The 14,665-nt window shown below is 59.7% G+C and overlaps 2 protein-coding genes across 7 annotated transcripts; one reads left to right on the top strand and one right to left on the bottom strand.

Moving 5' to 3' along the window:
- The first annotated feature begins 3,993 nt into the window (after nt 1-3,993).
- On the top strand, nt 3,994-10,837 carry LOC101943549 (adenylosuccinate synthetase isozyme 2-like). 6 transcript variants are annotated; one of them, XM_065551165.1, is made up of 13 exons: nt 3,994-4,128; nt 4,626-4,728; nt 5,705-5,773; nt 6,124-6,174; nt 6,405-6,471; nt 6,799-6,906; nt 7,148-7,229; nt 7,561-7,687; nt 8,467-8,621; nt 8,850-8,974; nt 9,224-9,321; nt 9,709-9,858; nt 10,240-10,837. In XM_065551165.1, exons 7-13 carry the CDS (start codon nt 7,179-7,181, stop codon nt 10,290-10,292), a joined length of 759 nt encoding a protein of 252 aa, XP_065407237.1. In that variant the 5' UTR covers nt 3,994-4,128; nt 4,626-4,728; nt 5,705-5,773; nt 6,124-6,174; nt 6,405-6,471; nt 6,799-6,906; nt 7,148-7,178; the 3' UTR covers nt 10,293-10,837. The 6 variants fall into 6 exon arrangements, with proteins under 6 accessions (XP_065407237.1, XP_042705551.1, XP_023966440.1 ...); XM_024110672.2 differs by lacking the exon at nt 3,994-4,128 and adding an exon at nt 4,290-4,491; XM_042849617.2 differs by lacking the exons at nt 3,994-4,128; nt 4,626-4,728 and adding an exon at nt 4,184-4,283.
- A 590-nt stretch (nt 10,838-11,427) lies between these two features.
- On the bottom strand, nt 11,428-14,105 carry GNG3 (G protein subunit gamma 3). The gene is made up of 3 exons (XM_005289263.5): nt 13,939-14,105; nt 12,429-12,534; nt 11,428-12,097 (listed from the first exon to the last, which is right to left on the bottom strand). The coding sequence occupies exons 2-3, from the start codon at nt 12,525-12,527 to the stop codon at nt 11,969-11,971; spliced, it is 228 nt and encodes a 75-aa protein (XP_005289320.1). The 5' UTR covers nt 12,528-12,534; nt 13,939-14,105; the 3' UTR covers nt 11,428-11,968.
- Nucleotides 14,106-14,665: the final 560 nt, after the last annotated feature.

The following is a 14,665-nucleotide window of genomic DNA, read 5'->3' as shown; positions in this document are numbered from 1 at the left end:
CTCCAACTGCGGTGCCGCATGTGTGTATCTGAACGTGTGACTGTGTGACGACCGTTTTTATAACAAAGCAACTGGTATTTTAAATGATGCTTCAGGCCACTAGAAAATACTCTTGGGACAGGGGTAAAGGGGAGAAAGCAGGAGCCTGCAGTAGCTGTGTGCTGGCAAGGGTGTTCGATGCTTTGGTATTTTTAAAAAGTTCCTTCTTGGGGTGTGCTTTCCAATTGGTGGGGCACAGGCAGCCTCCAGTGTGCAGATCCTCCACAGCTTCATTGAGTTTGGGGGACATGGAGTAACTGGCACTGGAGCCAGGAAAGCTTAAATCACTTCAGGAGGCGCTGTCATCGTTAACAGAATAACTTTTGAAGCTATAGTCCTTTTTAAATAAAACCTGTTTTTCTGGGGATGACTAGAACTGCCACATCCTTGTCCGTAAGACCAAGAGATCTTAGCGACTTCAGTAGATGTCTTTTTCTGCACATTTTTGTTAAAAAAAAGAGGAAAAAAAAGAAAAATTAAATGGTAAACAAGGAAATGCAGCCTGTTTTAGATCTGTTAGTGTTTCATGATTGTACGTCTTAGTTGCTGTAGATGGAAAGCTTGAGAACATGAAGGCTGTAAATGTTTTTACAAACTGTAAAACGTTTTGAAGTGGCCAGTAAAAGGGTTTTACCATTGAACATGTAACTGTGTGGTTGTTTACATCTGTAACTTTCCTTCAGATTCTGGCAAATGTAGGCAATAGCTTCCATTTTTAGAATAAATAACCATTGGCTTGACTTAACATCCTTATGTTGCTGCACTGACTTCGTAGGTGTCTCTATACTTTGGCTCTTCTTCCCCTCTCCAATAAAAAGAAAACTCAAAAGACCAGACTAATTTTGCTCTTTTCATAAGGCTCCTTTATTCAGATCCCCTGCATTCACCCTGCCTGCTCCATGCTGTATAATGGAAGTCTTAGTGCCCATGCAGCTCGCCGTGGGCCCTAGCATGGAGCAGCCTAGCACTTGGTGGCGACGCCCAGTGTCAGCGCACTGTTAATATGGACTCCAGTGCTTTCCCTCTAGCTGTGCAAGGGATACCCTTTCTTCCCAAGAGCAGGCCCTATGAGAGTGGCTGCTGCGGTTTGGGCCCTGGGAACCGTGTGCTGGGGGGTAATCTGAGCCTAACGGGGGAGGGGCTTGTGCTCCATGTGGGGAAGGGTCTCCTAGACCCTAAAAGCCCCTTTGCGACTGTCTGATCAGCCCTATTTGGCGCCGTACCTCTCTGCTTCGCTTCTCTCCACACCTGTCACCGCTGCAGCGTGCACGCGCCCTAATGTGCTCTTTGGGGGGGGGGGCGGGTAGTGGCCCAGGCCGAGGCTGGGTCGGGGAATGGAGGCTCGGCACCGCCTTTGCCCCCAGCAGTTCTGGGGGCTGACCTAGCCCCAGAGCCGGAGGGACCGTGGGCTGCTCCTTAGGAGGCTGGGCTGCCCCCCGCAACCCCACGTGGGCGTTTCCAGACACGTGAGGCGACGCTGCCCGCGCTCCCTGTCTGGACATGGAGGCGGCGGCTCCGCTCCCGGGTGGCGCTCGGCGCAGCCGGAGCTCTGGGCTGCTGCTGACCGGGTCGGGCCGGACGCGGAGTGATGCCCAGGTGCTGGACGATGCGCTCGGCCGGCTGAGCGGGGCCACTGTGGCTATCACGGCCAACGTGCGGCGGATCAATGGGGCGCTGGAGAGGTAATGAGCCGGGGGACGCCGCCTGGGACGGACCCCTCTTCCCCAGGGCGCTGGAGAGAGGGCAAGCCCTGCCCCGCCTGGGATCCTCTCGGGGGCTGGAGATGGAGCAACCGGTATCCCCCGCGGGTCCCACTTCCCTTCTTGGGATCCTTCCCTTGGAGACGTGTGTGGGGACTGGTCGTAGCGTCGGAGAGGGACCGCCTCTGAAGTGGGCAATACCCCCACCCCAAATTGTCCCAGCCTCAGACTCGTTAATTCCCCGAGTCGCTGTATCTAAGGCAGCTTCCCCTGGGGTGGTTAGAGTTTATATTGTTGCTAATTCTTGGGAGGGGTGGCCATAGGGTGCTGGATACTGTATAGGGTAGTACAGGCGTGGGTGAAGGGAGGATACAAGACATGGAGAGCAAGGGCAGTAGTTGCAGACGTCAGGTAGTGGCAGTGGGATGGGCACAGGCAGCATGTATCTTCTCCATCTCAGCATTGCTCCTTTGCCAGGTGCATTATCCATCTAGCCTTAGTGATCCCCTGTGCTGGGCAGGGAGGACTTCTAGGTGCGGGGATGCGGGGGTCAAGGGCCACATCAGTAATGGAAGCTCTTCTCCCCTTTGCTCAGGATTCTGGAGGATAAAGCGACTGTGGAGGAGCTGAACCAAATGCTGGTGTGTCAGGGGAGAGGGACCTGGGCTAACAGTTTCTGTGCAGCACCAGATGAGTGCTAACACCCCCAATTGCCCCAGGGAATGGGTGAGAGCAGGATTGGGTGCCCCATGCTGGGGCTCCCTCTCCCAGGGCACTCCCAGGTACAACACAATGAGATCCCAGGCTCCCTGTTGCATTGGCAGAGCGTCCATTCCCGGTGGGGTTGCAGTCTGTGTGGTGCATGGTTCCATGAGGGTGGGTCGGGGAGCCATGTCCTATCTGCTGCAGACGTAGGCTGGGGTGGGATGATGATGGGAAGGTGGGGGTGGGGGAAGAGACTTCTGGAAGGAGCCCCACCAGGTGCTTGGCTCTGTCCTTCACTTACCCTCAGCCCTCTCTTCCAGAAGAGCTTTGAGTCAAAGTAGCTATGGGATCACCCCAGAGAGAACCGCAACCACAGCCTTCTGCTTCCAAGAGACGTGCTGGGGCCCCATATCAGAGAGTGGGACCCAAGCTGCTCAAGGACATCCTGGCTTGTTGCCAGCTGGAAATGCTGCCTTCTTGAGGACACTAGGAACACCTTTGGATACTGGGTGGCAATTTTGCCCCATGACACTTGGGAGATTTTCCAGTCATTCTTTGTTCTCACAGATAATAAACATGAGACATGATCCCTGACATCCAGCTTGTCTTTGAATGTGTGACTCCCACGGCACCATCTGCCTCCCCTGGGTGCTGCCATGTTGGCTGTGGGATGGTCAAAACACAGGTGTCATCACATTGGTCCAGATCAGTGTGGGCATCCTCATCTTGTTTCCTATTGTGGTATTGGGAGCAAGGAAATAATGCCTCTCCCATCACCACTAACACCCCTTTCCCTTAGGGTGGAGGGGTCATCTTCCTGGTTACTAGAACCAAAGCCACTGAGTGTGCAAGGGCCCTGCCATGAGCTCATGGGATCAGAAGGGGAATGGAGGCCTTCTTGGAGTGTGGATTCCAGAGCTGGGAGAGGTGGTGAGTGTTGTGGGTGGAGCAGAGGGTAGACCCCTTTTCGGGTGCTGGAGTCACTGGTATTTTGTCTGTGTATTTTGACTGGTTGGTGTGTTACATGTCCCCAACCCCCACAGCCTGTGAGTCTGTTACCGGCCCAGCTACGGAGCCTGCCTCTTTAGCTCAAGCAGTAGCAGTTTATGCTTTAAACTGTGGAGGCCCTGATTCAATCCCTGCTGGATCAGCCTCATTTATGCCCATGTGTTCAGATACCAGTGGCTTGGGGAGGAGGTTCAGAGAGAGGGTCATGTGGGGTTGAGACTAGGATTGTGTAACATAGGGCCTAGACTGTGCATGGTTCTGTCTAGTTAGAGCCTGAGCTATGGCAGACAGAGAGGATTAGTCTGAGGCCTGCAGTGCCCCCAGTCCTTCCACTGGAGCCTCTGGGTGCTGCCACAACACAACTACTGCCATGGGGTTGAAGCTTCCCTGGGTACAGCTATTTTAGTTTGTGGAACTGAAGTTGGCTGAAGACCACCATGTTATTCGCGGCTAGGCATTGATGCAGGATGCTGCCATCTTAGTTTCTGGGACAGAACCTGTTCTGGATGCTGCGATCTTGGTTACCGGAACGGAAGCTCCCCATGCCGCCGCCATTTTAGAACGTGTAATAGAAGCTACCTAAGGAGTCGCCACCTTGGATACTGGATTGGAAGCTATCCAAGGAGCCGCCATCTTGAGTCCTGGAATGGAGGATGTTTGAAGTGCAGCTTGCAGGGTAGGAATACGTGTGTGCATGCGCGCGCACCCATCCTCCGTGCCGCGTCATGTTGCTTCCCGCAATTGTTACAACCCTGGGCGCCGTCATGTTGGCTCCGGGCGCTGAAGCCGGCTTGGGCGCCGCCACGTTCCCCTGCGTCTGGCAGGCTAGAGGTTGCACATGGCTGGGGCAGAGGGCGCGGGGTCGGGCCGGGGCCAGCAGAACGGGGATGGAGCAGGGGGGAAGCGGCCTCGGCTGGTGGCGGAGCCCGACCGGGGGAACCGGGTGACCGTGGTGCTGGGGGCACAATGGGGGGACGAGGGGAAGGGGAAGGTGGTGGATCTGCTGGCCATGGACGCCGACCTGGTGTGCAGGTGCCAGGTGAGAGCGGGGAGTGCTCTGCGGTACCGGGTGAGCCGGGAGCGGGGAAGGGGCTCACCAGCAGGGCGGGATTAGGGTGGGGGTAGCTCCTGAGACCCCAAAGCGCCGTCCTCCTGACCGGCCTGTCCCCACAGGGGGGGAACAACGCGGGCCACACCGTGGTGGTGGGGCTGGTCGAGTACAATTTCCACCTGCTGCCCAGCGGGGTCTTGAACCGCCATGCCACCTCCTTCCTGGGTGAGTGACCCCGTGCACCCCAATATCCCCCTGCATCCCCACCCCGACACTGTACCTTCTTCCTCGGTGAGTGAGCCCTGTGCACCCCAATATCCCCCTGGATCCCCACCCTGACACCCCACCTCCTTCCTGGGTGAGTGACCCCGTGCACCCCAATATCCCCCTGGATCCCCACCCTGACACCCCACCTCCTTCCTGGGTGAGTGACCCCGTGCACCCCAATATCCCCCTGCATCCCCACCCCAACATTCCATCTCCTTCCTGGGTGAGTGACCCCCGTGCACCCCAATATCCCCCTGCATCCCCACCCCGACACTGTACCTTCTTCCTCGGTGAGTGAGCCCTGTGCACCCCAATATCCCCCTGGATCCCCACCCTGACACCCCACCTTCCTGGGTGAGTGACCCCCGTGCACCCCAATATTGCCCTGCATCCCCACACCCCACTTCCTTCCTGGGTGAGCCCCATACACCCCAATATCGCCCTACATCCCCACCCTGACACCCCCCCCATGTACTCCAGTATCTTCCTGCCTCCCCACCCCCAGTGCTCAGCTGCCTCGTGAGCCACCATGCCACCTCTTTCATCAGTGAGAGCCCTCCCTCCACCCCATGTACCCCAGTATCCCCACCCCAATATTCCCCACCTGGCACCCAGCAGGGGCCCGAACCACCATGCTGCCTCCCTCATCCGTGGAAGACCTCCCTACACCCCCATCTTCCCCATTGTCCTATGGGGGCCTCAACTGCCGTGCCACCTCCTTATCACTGAGTGACATCCCCCACCTGCATATACCCCATCTCCCAGTACCCCTCTGCATCCCCGTCCTAACCCCAAGCACCCCTCCATCCCCAATAGTCGGCAGAGTCTTGACCTGCAATACCACCTCCGCACTCCACATCTCTGCTAGGCCCTTTGCCCCTCACTCAGCCCCTTGCACTCCAGCCTGTGACCCTGCTGCTGGGTGTCTTTCCAGGAAACGGAGTGGTCATCCATCTGCCAGGACTCTTTGAAGAAGCTGAGAAGAACCTTAAGAAAGGGCCTGGTGAGTGACCGACCCCAGCCACCCTGCTGCTCCCTCCCTCAGAGAGAGGATCTAGTGGTTGGGAGGGGAACGGAGGGGCAGGACTCCTGGGTTCGCTGCCCAACTCTGGGAGGGCAGTGGGGGTCTAGTGAGTTAGAGCAGGGGTGGGAGTCAGGACTCCTGGGTTATATTCTTTCCCCCAGTTACATAAAGGCACAGTAAATAAATCCCAGTTCCCACTCTTTATAGCAGGGCTGTCACCGGCCCCCTGCATGGGGATGGGAGGCTCAGGCCTGGCATGTAGGGTAGGCTAGGCTCTGGGGGATCCCATGGGTGACCTTCCCACAGTGATGTGTTTTCCTTCCCCGCAGGTCTGGAGGGCTGGGAGTCCCGCACGGTGATCTCAGATAGAGCTCACATTGGTAAGTCCAGAGCAGCCAGCAGGGGGCGCTGTCCTCCTTCTCCTATCAAGACCCTGGGGGCACTGGGCTCACTGGAAGAGGATGACCAGGCAGCTGAACAGCGGAGGGGCGGGGAGGGGAGTTGAGTGGGCTGTGTCAGAAGATGGGGAGGGGGCTGGTGGAGGCAGTGGTAGCAGAGGGTAGGAGTGTCCCTCCCCTCTCACCTCCTCTCCCATTCTCTCTTGCCACAGTGTTCGATTTCCACCAGGCCGTGGATAGGATCCAGGAGCAGCAGCGGCAGCAGCAGGATGGCAAGAAGTGAGGGGCTTAACAGCTGGGTCCCCATTTGGGAGGGGCAGGAGGGATGGAGCTGGGCCTGGACCTGGACCTGGGCCTGGGGAGGATTATAGCTGGGTCCCCTGGAGCAGGGCATTTTCTTAGGGGTTCCCCTTGATCCCCAATGGCAGGGCTGGGCTGGGGTTGAGGGGAGGGGAGGTTGTTTCTGTGGGATTCCCATCCTCTGGTGACAGGGCAGCTCATCTCCCTGCAGCCTGGGCCAGTGTGGGGAGCATCCAGTCTGGCTGCAGCTTGGCGGGTAGGAGGAGTTCCCACCACCACCCAGCTTTGACTCTGCTCCCCTGGCAGCCTGGGCACCACCAAGAAGGGCATCGGCCCCGTCTATGCCTGCAAGGCTTCCCGCACCGGCCTGCGCATCTGTGACCTGCTGGCCGACTTCCATGAGTTCTCCAAGAAGTGAGTTGAGGGGGAGGGAAAGGAGGGGAGGAATCCTTTCACAAAGATGCCCAGGGGCCCGCGGGGATCCATTCATGCCCCCCAGCCCTGGGGCCTTCTCAGGATGCCCTGCCCATGGAATCTGTTCCACATCACACCCCACGTGACAGTGTAGAGCTTGGGCGTCTGTGACCCCGGGCAGTGCAGCGGTGTTTAGGGGTGCCCTTGTGGGATCACTGGTCCCCATCTCTCTCTCTCTCAGGTTCAGGGTGCTAGCCCAGCAGTACAAGGCCATGTACCCGGCTCTCACCATCAACACAGAGGCCGAGCTGCAACAGCTGAAGGTGAGTGAGGGCCCCAGTGATGTCCCCCAGCTGTGAACCACCCTCCCCTCTGCCCCAGGAATAACCCTTCCCCCCAGGAGTCCCCAACCTGCCCCCCAGAAACACCTCCTTCCCCTCTGGGGATCCCTACCTCCCTGAGAACCACCCACAATTTCTCCTTGCCTCCAAGGTCCCCCACCTGGGTATGAACCAACCTCCCAGGAACTGCCCTCCCCTTCCCCTGGAAATACACCCTGATCCCCCAGCTGGCTGAGAACACCCAGTGTCCCTGAGTAGCCCCAGAGACTGAGTGGTTGCACCTCCCCCATCTGATCCCAGCATCTCTCCCCAGGTCTATGCTGAAAGGATCCGGCCCCTGGTGAAGGATGGTGTCTATTTCATGCACCAGGCCCTGCACGGGCCCCCCAAGAAGATCCTGGTGGAAGGAGCCAATGCTGCACTGCTGGATATCGACTTCGGTAAGTGTGGCGCACTGCCCTCGTGCCCAGTGTATGGCAGCTGAGGCCCCCCTGCCTCTGTGCAGTCTCTAGGGAACACCAGGCCCTGGGCTTAGCTTTTCCCACGGCAGCTGCAAGACTTGGGGTTAGCCGTGAAAGCAGGACTTAAATCTGAGCCAGAATGGCAGAAGCAACTGCCCCACTTTCTCCATGGCCTCCTGGAGCCTGTGTCTGTCTGACCCTGTGTGTGCTCTGCCTGGGGCTGCCAAGATTGCCCTCTCTCCTCATTACTCCTGCTTCTTTGTTCCTAACTCCAGCCCTGCTGCTTTCGCTGTCGTGCTTTGCTTTGGGTTTCCATTGTCTCTGCAGGGCCCTCCATTCATCTGGGCTGACTGCGCTCAGCTCCGGATAAGCTATCTAGGCTGGAACCAATATGGTTGTGTGGCACCCAGCCATCCCTTCTCAGAGGAGAAATTAACCCTCACCCCCAGCAGGGACCAACACAAAGTGAGTAGGGAAACTGAGTCACACACATTGTTAATAAAAATAGCACCAAAATTCCCACATTTTGCACCACTCCCTGCTCCACGGGGCTCCGCACAGCAAAAGTGGGAGCCAAAGAGAACACAGTCTGATTACCGCAGTGCAGGCTGGGAAGAGAGAGTCCTCATCACAACTGGAGTCTGGGGCTGGGATAGTGGTGTGTGGGCTGGGAATGGGGGGACCTGAGTCCCATTTCTGAAGGCCCCATTTGCTGCCACCCCCTGCTTAGCTCATTCTGGTCTCTCATCTCTCCCCAGGGACATACCCGTTCGTGACATCCTCAAACTGCACAGTCGGGGGCGTCTGCACAGGCCTGGGCGTCCCACCTTGCCACATCGGGAAGGTGTATGGGGTGGTGAAGGCTTACGCCACTCGGGTGGGTGTTGGAACCTTCCCCACCGAGCAGGACAACGTGAGTGTGGGGGGTGGGTCTGAATGGCCAGTTGCGGAGTGGGGGGACATGTCCCCTGATGCTTATGGGCAGTCCCAGAGAGAGGGAAGTGGGATTCATAGGCTTTCCCTCTAAAGGGACAGGGAGGACCCTGGTCCCCCCGCCCCAGGGAGCAGGGAAGATCCTGGCCCTCTGGGAGCCCTGGGATCCCAGGAGTAATGGCCTGTCCCTTCCCCTCTGGCCCCACAGGAGATTGGGGAACTGCTGCAGTCACGGGGCCAAGAATTCGGTGTCACCACAGGCCGCAAACGCCGCTGCGGGTGGCTGGACCTGATGCTGGTGAGATACGCCCATATGATCAACGGATTCAGCGCGTAAGGACTACATCCCCTCCCCCATTGCCCCTACCTCACAGCCTCAGTAACCCCCTCTACACCCACCCTGCCATCTCCTCCCCCATTACCCACAGCCTCACTAACCCCTCCTCCAATCTTCACCCCCCCATTGTCCCTACAGTCTCACGAACCTTTCTCACCTCATGCACTCCCCTACTGTCAGTCACTGGCTCCCACACACTCTGGTCTCAACCCTCTTCCCCTCCCTGCCCCCTGCTCTCCCTGCAGCCTGGCGCTCACCAAGCTGGATATCCTGGACACCTTCCCGGAGATTAAGGTGGGCGTGGAATACCGGCTGGAGGGGAAACCCATCGCCTACTTCCCAGGTGAGCCAGTGGCTGGGTTACCCCGTGAAGGGGAGGTATTGCCCTTTCTTCTGCTTTTCCCACAATGAGAAGGCAGTGGCCTCTGGGCCTCAGGCCTTGTTTCCCCTGAGCTTGGGGGCGGGAGAGGCTTCTGTGCGGGGAGTGGTGCAGGGCTCCAGGAGAGAGAGGGGAGGGACTGAGCCATCCCTGGGTGGGGACAAGCATCCCTCAGGGAGTGCAGGGGGCAGAGCTGTCCGAGGAGTGAGTGTGTGTGTGGGGGGTGTGGGGGACTTCCTGGGAGGGGGGATAGGGGTTCCATGGGTAGTAGGTGCTGAACCACCTTGGGGGTGGGGGATAGGGGCTCTCTTGGGCCCTGCAGCAGCCAGTAAGCCTCTCTGCTCCCTGCAGCGAACCAGGAGCTGCTGAACAAGGTGTCGGTGGGCTATGAGACGCTGCCAGGCTGGCAGTGCAGCACAGAGCAGGCCCGCAGCTTTGCCGACTTGCCTCCGCAGGCCCAGAGCTATGTCCACTTCATCGAGCGCTACCTCGGGGTGCCGGGTATGTCCACAGCCCTACCGAGCTGCCTGCTGGCCTGGCTCACAGCCCCAGCATCAGGGCCTGGGGATGGGCATGCTGGGCGCCCCCTTTGGGGTGCTGCATAGTTCCCTGGATTGGGAATGCCATGGGGCCTGGGATCTGCCTCGCTCCTCCCACAGTGAAGTGGGTCTGTGTCAGGAAGTTCCACAAATCCTTCATCAAGGTTTTTGGAGCCTCCCCCTCCACCCAGGCTGTCACTTGGGTTCTGTCTGGGGGGTGGAGGAGATCGGCCTTGCATGTGTGGGGGGGGAGAGAGGAGGGGGAATCTGCTCTGTGTGGGGGAGGGATCTGCCCCATGGGGCTGGGAGTTCCCAGTTCTCACCCCCCTTTCTCCTGTCACAGTGAAGTGGGTCGGTGTCGGGAAGTTCCGCGAATCCATCATCAAGATTTTCTGAGCCTCCCTGGCCGTCTGTCAGTCGCAGGGGCTCTGCCCCAGTACAACCCCTGACACACAGACCCTCAGCAAAGGATCACAGGGACCACGTGCCTCTCACTCTGCCCTGCACCCTCCTGCACAGTGGGGGGCTCCACCCCTCCTGGGAGAGAGTGAATTGTAATTTCACTCCGCCCCCGCCTTGCACCGCTCCCCCAGTGCTGCCCATGCTGGGGAGCCCCGGCCTGCGGTTTACAGGCTGCCTGCCACACTCTGCTCCCCCATGCTGGAGGCTGGACTGTGCGGCTCCCCTCCCCCTCACTCCAGGACTGTGTCAGGTGGGCTGTGCTCGCTCCACCCTAGCCCAAACCTGGCTCCTGTTCCACCTGTCACTCCTGCCCCCCATGGGGGCAAAGATCACCCTGCCCTTCCCCACTGGGCACCCCTGTCTCCTCTCCCCCCATGCCTGGATCTCCCTGCTCTGTCCCCCACTGTGGGCAGTCTCATAGCTGCTTTTTCACTGTATAGAAATAGCTATAAAGAGCCATGATTTATTTTCCCCATGAACCCAGTGATGTGTCAGTCGGGGGTGTGATAGGACTGGGGTGGGTGCTGTCTGGCCCTGTCAGGTGAGAGGGGCCATGTGTGCCCCAGCACTGGGGCGGGAGGGGAGGGGTGCCAGGTGCTGTTTTTGGGGATGGGTGGATTATTGTGTGTGTAGGAAGCCCCTGAGCTTCCCCAAGGGCTGGGAATTGGGCAGGAGGGGAGTAGGGGGTGTCTGGGTTGCTCCCTTCCCTCCTGGGGTCCCTGAGCCAATCTCCACTGGGATGGTGACTGGCTCTGGGGACTATATCCTGGGCATCACTCCCACCATCGGGCCCCATTGCTGGAGGCTGCCCACTCCCCATACATGTCAGCAAAGCTCCTGGCACTGCCCCTGGCCCCCACTCACTGCTCAAGCTAGGCCCCTAGTCCCAAAAGTGTCCCCTGCCCACGCCACAAACAAGCCCCAGCCAGTGTTCTTATCCACCCACAGCCAGCCTCTTCTAATGGCACTGCCCATGCCCACCCCATCCCCCCAACCCAGGCCCTCTAGTGCCAGCATCACCTCCGGCACTGCTCCTGGTGCCGCAATAACACTGATGCCACCCCAGGCGCTGTGCCTCCTGTTACTTTATTCTCAAGGTCTCAGTTTATATTGTGTGGGGCGGCTGAGCCCTGCAATCTGGGCGCTGCCTCTCCAGCCCTGGGGGAAGGGGATGGGCCTCGTTCCCCCTTTGGCACCCAGGAGCAGCAGGCTGGGAGCTAACACCCTCCCCCCTAATGGAAATGGGATGATTTGGGGTCAGTGTGACGCTGCTGGGGATGGGCCTGCAGCTTCAGCTGCCCCAGGCCTGGAGAGGGGAGCAGGACTTGGTGTGACTCCTGCCTGGGTGAGGTGTGATACCCCCTCCTGCTTTGATGTGTGTGGGGTAAGGGTGGGATGGGTTCCCCCTGAAGGGGAGGGGCTTTGGGGGCTTGTGCTCCGGGCAGGGGCCCTGTCTGTGAAAGTTTGGGTGGGTGGAGAGGCCTGAGACTTTGGCAGTGGGTCAGGCCCTACCAGGGAAGTCCTGCCCAATCACCTGGGCAGGGTGGGAGGAGAGGCTAAGAGTGGGCATTACACGGTGGCTGTAGCTGAGGGGGTGGGGCAGGCAAGGCTCAGAGCAGGGCACAGAAGAACTTCTTCTCACGGAACGGGTTCTCGGAGGTGGGCACCGGGGTGATGAGTGGGTCTTCGCAGGCGTGAGCATCACAGTATGTCATCAGATCAGCTGCTGCCTTGGATACCTGCAGGGAGGGGAGGGGTGAGAACTCTGCAGGGTGGGCCCAGCAGGAGGCGCTGTAAGGAGCAGGGGGAGCTCCCAGCTACTCCAGCCTTGGCCTCTCCTAACCGAACACTGCAGGGAGTGGGGGAGGAGCACTGGCTGTGGGGTGGGGGTGGGGGGGAGTTTCTGGCTACTCCAGCTCTGGCCTCCCCACAGAGGATGCTTGAGGGAGTGGGGCAGGAGCATTGGCTGGGGGGGGGGGGAACTCCTCGCTAATCCAGTTCTGGAGGTGGGTGAGTGGGTGGGGCCCTTTTCTGCCACAGTAGCGGTCAAGATGCCACCCCAGTCCCCACCTTTATCCGGCACATGCTGGCCTCAATCTTGAGCTGCTCCACCATCTTGCGGGCCTGCCCGATGCTCATGGTACTGTTGACGGGGGTTTCGCCCTTCATGGGGACCCTGTAGAGGGAGAGCATAGGTTGGGCTCAGCATGGACAAGGGTCATGGGGCACCTGAGGGCCTATATCCTGGAGCCTCCTGACCAATGGGGTGGGCACAGAGCCCTGGACAACTGCCCCTGCCCTCAGCTTTGTGTCACTCCTAGCCCCTCAGCACTGTCCTCAGCTGGCTGTAGGTTAGAGAGGGCTCCAAGCCTGACTGGGCTCAGCTCCTCCCCACCAGTTTCCCTGTCTGCCCCACTCTCTCCTGGCCTGGGCTTTATATCCCTGACCCTGGCTGTCCAGTGTTTCCTCTATAACCCAGACCTCCCAGCTGTTGGGGCACCTGTATCCCCAATCTTGGCTGCCCAGGACCACCTGGCCCATGGTTGGAGGGTGTCATGACAGTCCCTGCACCCCTAGTTGAAGCCCAGTCCCCTTGGGGAGGGGATTGTGGGGGAGGGCATGGCAGGGGTTTGCTCCAGAATGACAGCCCCAATTTGCTCCAGTATGGCTACTCCTGCCCTGGAGAGATTCGCAGGGGAGTCATTGCCCATGGGTAGCAAGGTACCATCGGATAGCCGGGAGTGCTTTATGGCTAGGAGCATCGTTCTACGTACATTAACTGCTCCTCTTGAGGTTGTGGGAGGCAGTAGATGCAGAATGGACTGTCATACCCCTATGGTCACTCAACACTGGCGGCCACCTGCCCAGGCTGAAGGGGGAATTGTGCCTGCCCAGGGCTCAGTCCCAGGGAGAGGGGAGCTGAGGGGACCATCCCTGAGCCCCCCCATCCCCCTTCTATCCCCAGCCTCTGGCACAGTGGACCCTGTGCTGCCCAGCAGGATGGTCTCCTGGTGGGACTAAGACCCCTGGGCCCCAAAATCCCAGACTGGCCTGAGCACCAAGCTGGGAGGCAGGAGCTGAGTTCCCCCTCCCAGCTCTAGCCCGTCTTTGAGCCCCTTTTTACCCAGCTGAGTCGCAGCCTCCAGCCCCTCACTGCTGTCTCTGGAGCAGCACCCGTGTCCCCCAGCACAGTGCTGGGCACGGATACAGGATGACTAGCCCAGCCCCGTGTGCAGACAAAGGGGTTACTGCTTGCTCTGCTCTGCTTCTAACAGATTCGGCAGACCACTCCCCAGCTGCACCCCCCAGTGCATCTGCCCGAGCCCCTAAATGCAGCGTCTTTTCGATCCTGCCCTCTCTCTCTGCAATATGCTTTGGGTGCAGATGGGGGAGAACCCTGCCTCCATCCCCCCTTTCCCGAAGCAGTGGCATGGCTGGGGACTCATCCACCATCCAGCCCCACATTGGCCCTGACGGTACAGAGACGATACCAGCTGCCCCCTCCCCCATCAAGGCTGGCTGCCCCTCTGGGTACCCAGGCACGCCCCAGTGGCCAGTCAAGGCACCCCTGGGCACTGACCTTCGACGGTCGCTGCCAGAGCTGGAGAGACTCTGGGATGGGCTCCCCTGTGTGCCCAGGTGCCCCGGGCGCCCTGCAAACGGCTCCGCTCCCTGTGCCTCCTCCGGGATGCAGCTAATTCAATGCGCCCGTGGTACCTTGAGGATGCTCCGAGCCGCTTGATGCTGGGAGCGGACCATGCCCGCTCCGGGGGGAGGAGCGCACGCCCAGCGGAGTCCGGCTGAGCTCTGGCTTCTTGCCCAGGCCCCAGGGCCCCCTGGTGCACAGCCCCTGGCAGGGCAGGAGAAAGGGAGCGGGCGCTGGGGAGGCAGAGCGCCCCAGGAGGGGGCCAAGGAAGGGGCTGGGCTCCGGGCACCCCTGCACAGCTGCTGGTGGTACAGGCCCGCAGTAGCTGCAGTGAGGATGCTGTCTCCCCACCATACTCATTTGGAAATCTGACATCAGGGGCTACGCCGGGCATGGGGGCTGCTACCCTGCCTGGTTCTGAGCCCCTTCCCAGGGGGCCTGGGGCTGGGCGAGTGCCTGGAGTGGAAGGGGGTGGGGAACAGGCAGCGGCATTCAGCCCTGCTGGGGACTGGCTGGTTTCACACCTGAGAGCCCAAGGATAGCCCCAGTCCAGAGAGAGGGAAACCGAGGAACGGAGAGGGGAACAGACACATCTGGAGCAACCCAGCATGTCTCGGCCAGGGCCAGGGATAGAACCCGGGAGTCCTGGCTCCCAGCCCCC

The sequence above is a fragment of the Chrysemys picta genome, chromosome 7 (genome assembly GCF_011386835.1).
Source record: "Chrysemys picta bellii isolate R12L10 chromosome 7, ASM1138683v2, whole genome shotgun sequence".
In the NCBI taxonomy this organism is placed as follows: Eukaryota; Metazoa; Chordata; order Testudines; family Emydidae; genus Chrysemys; species Chrysemys picta.
This window is presented reverse-complemented; position numbering and strand designations above follow the sequence as displayed.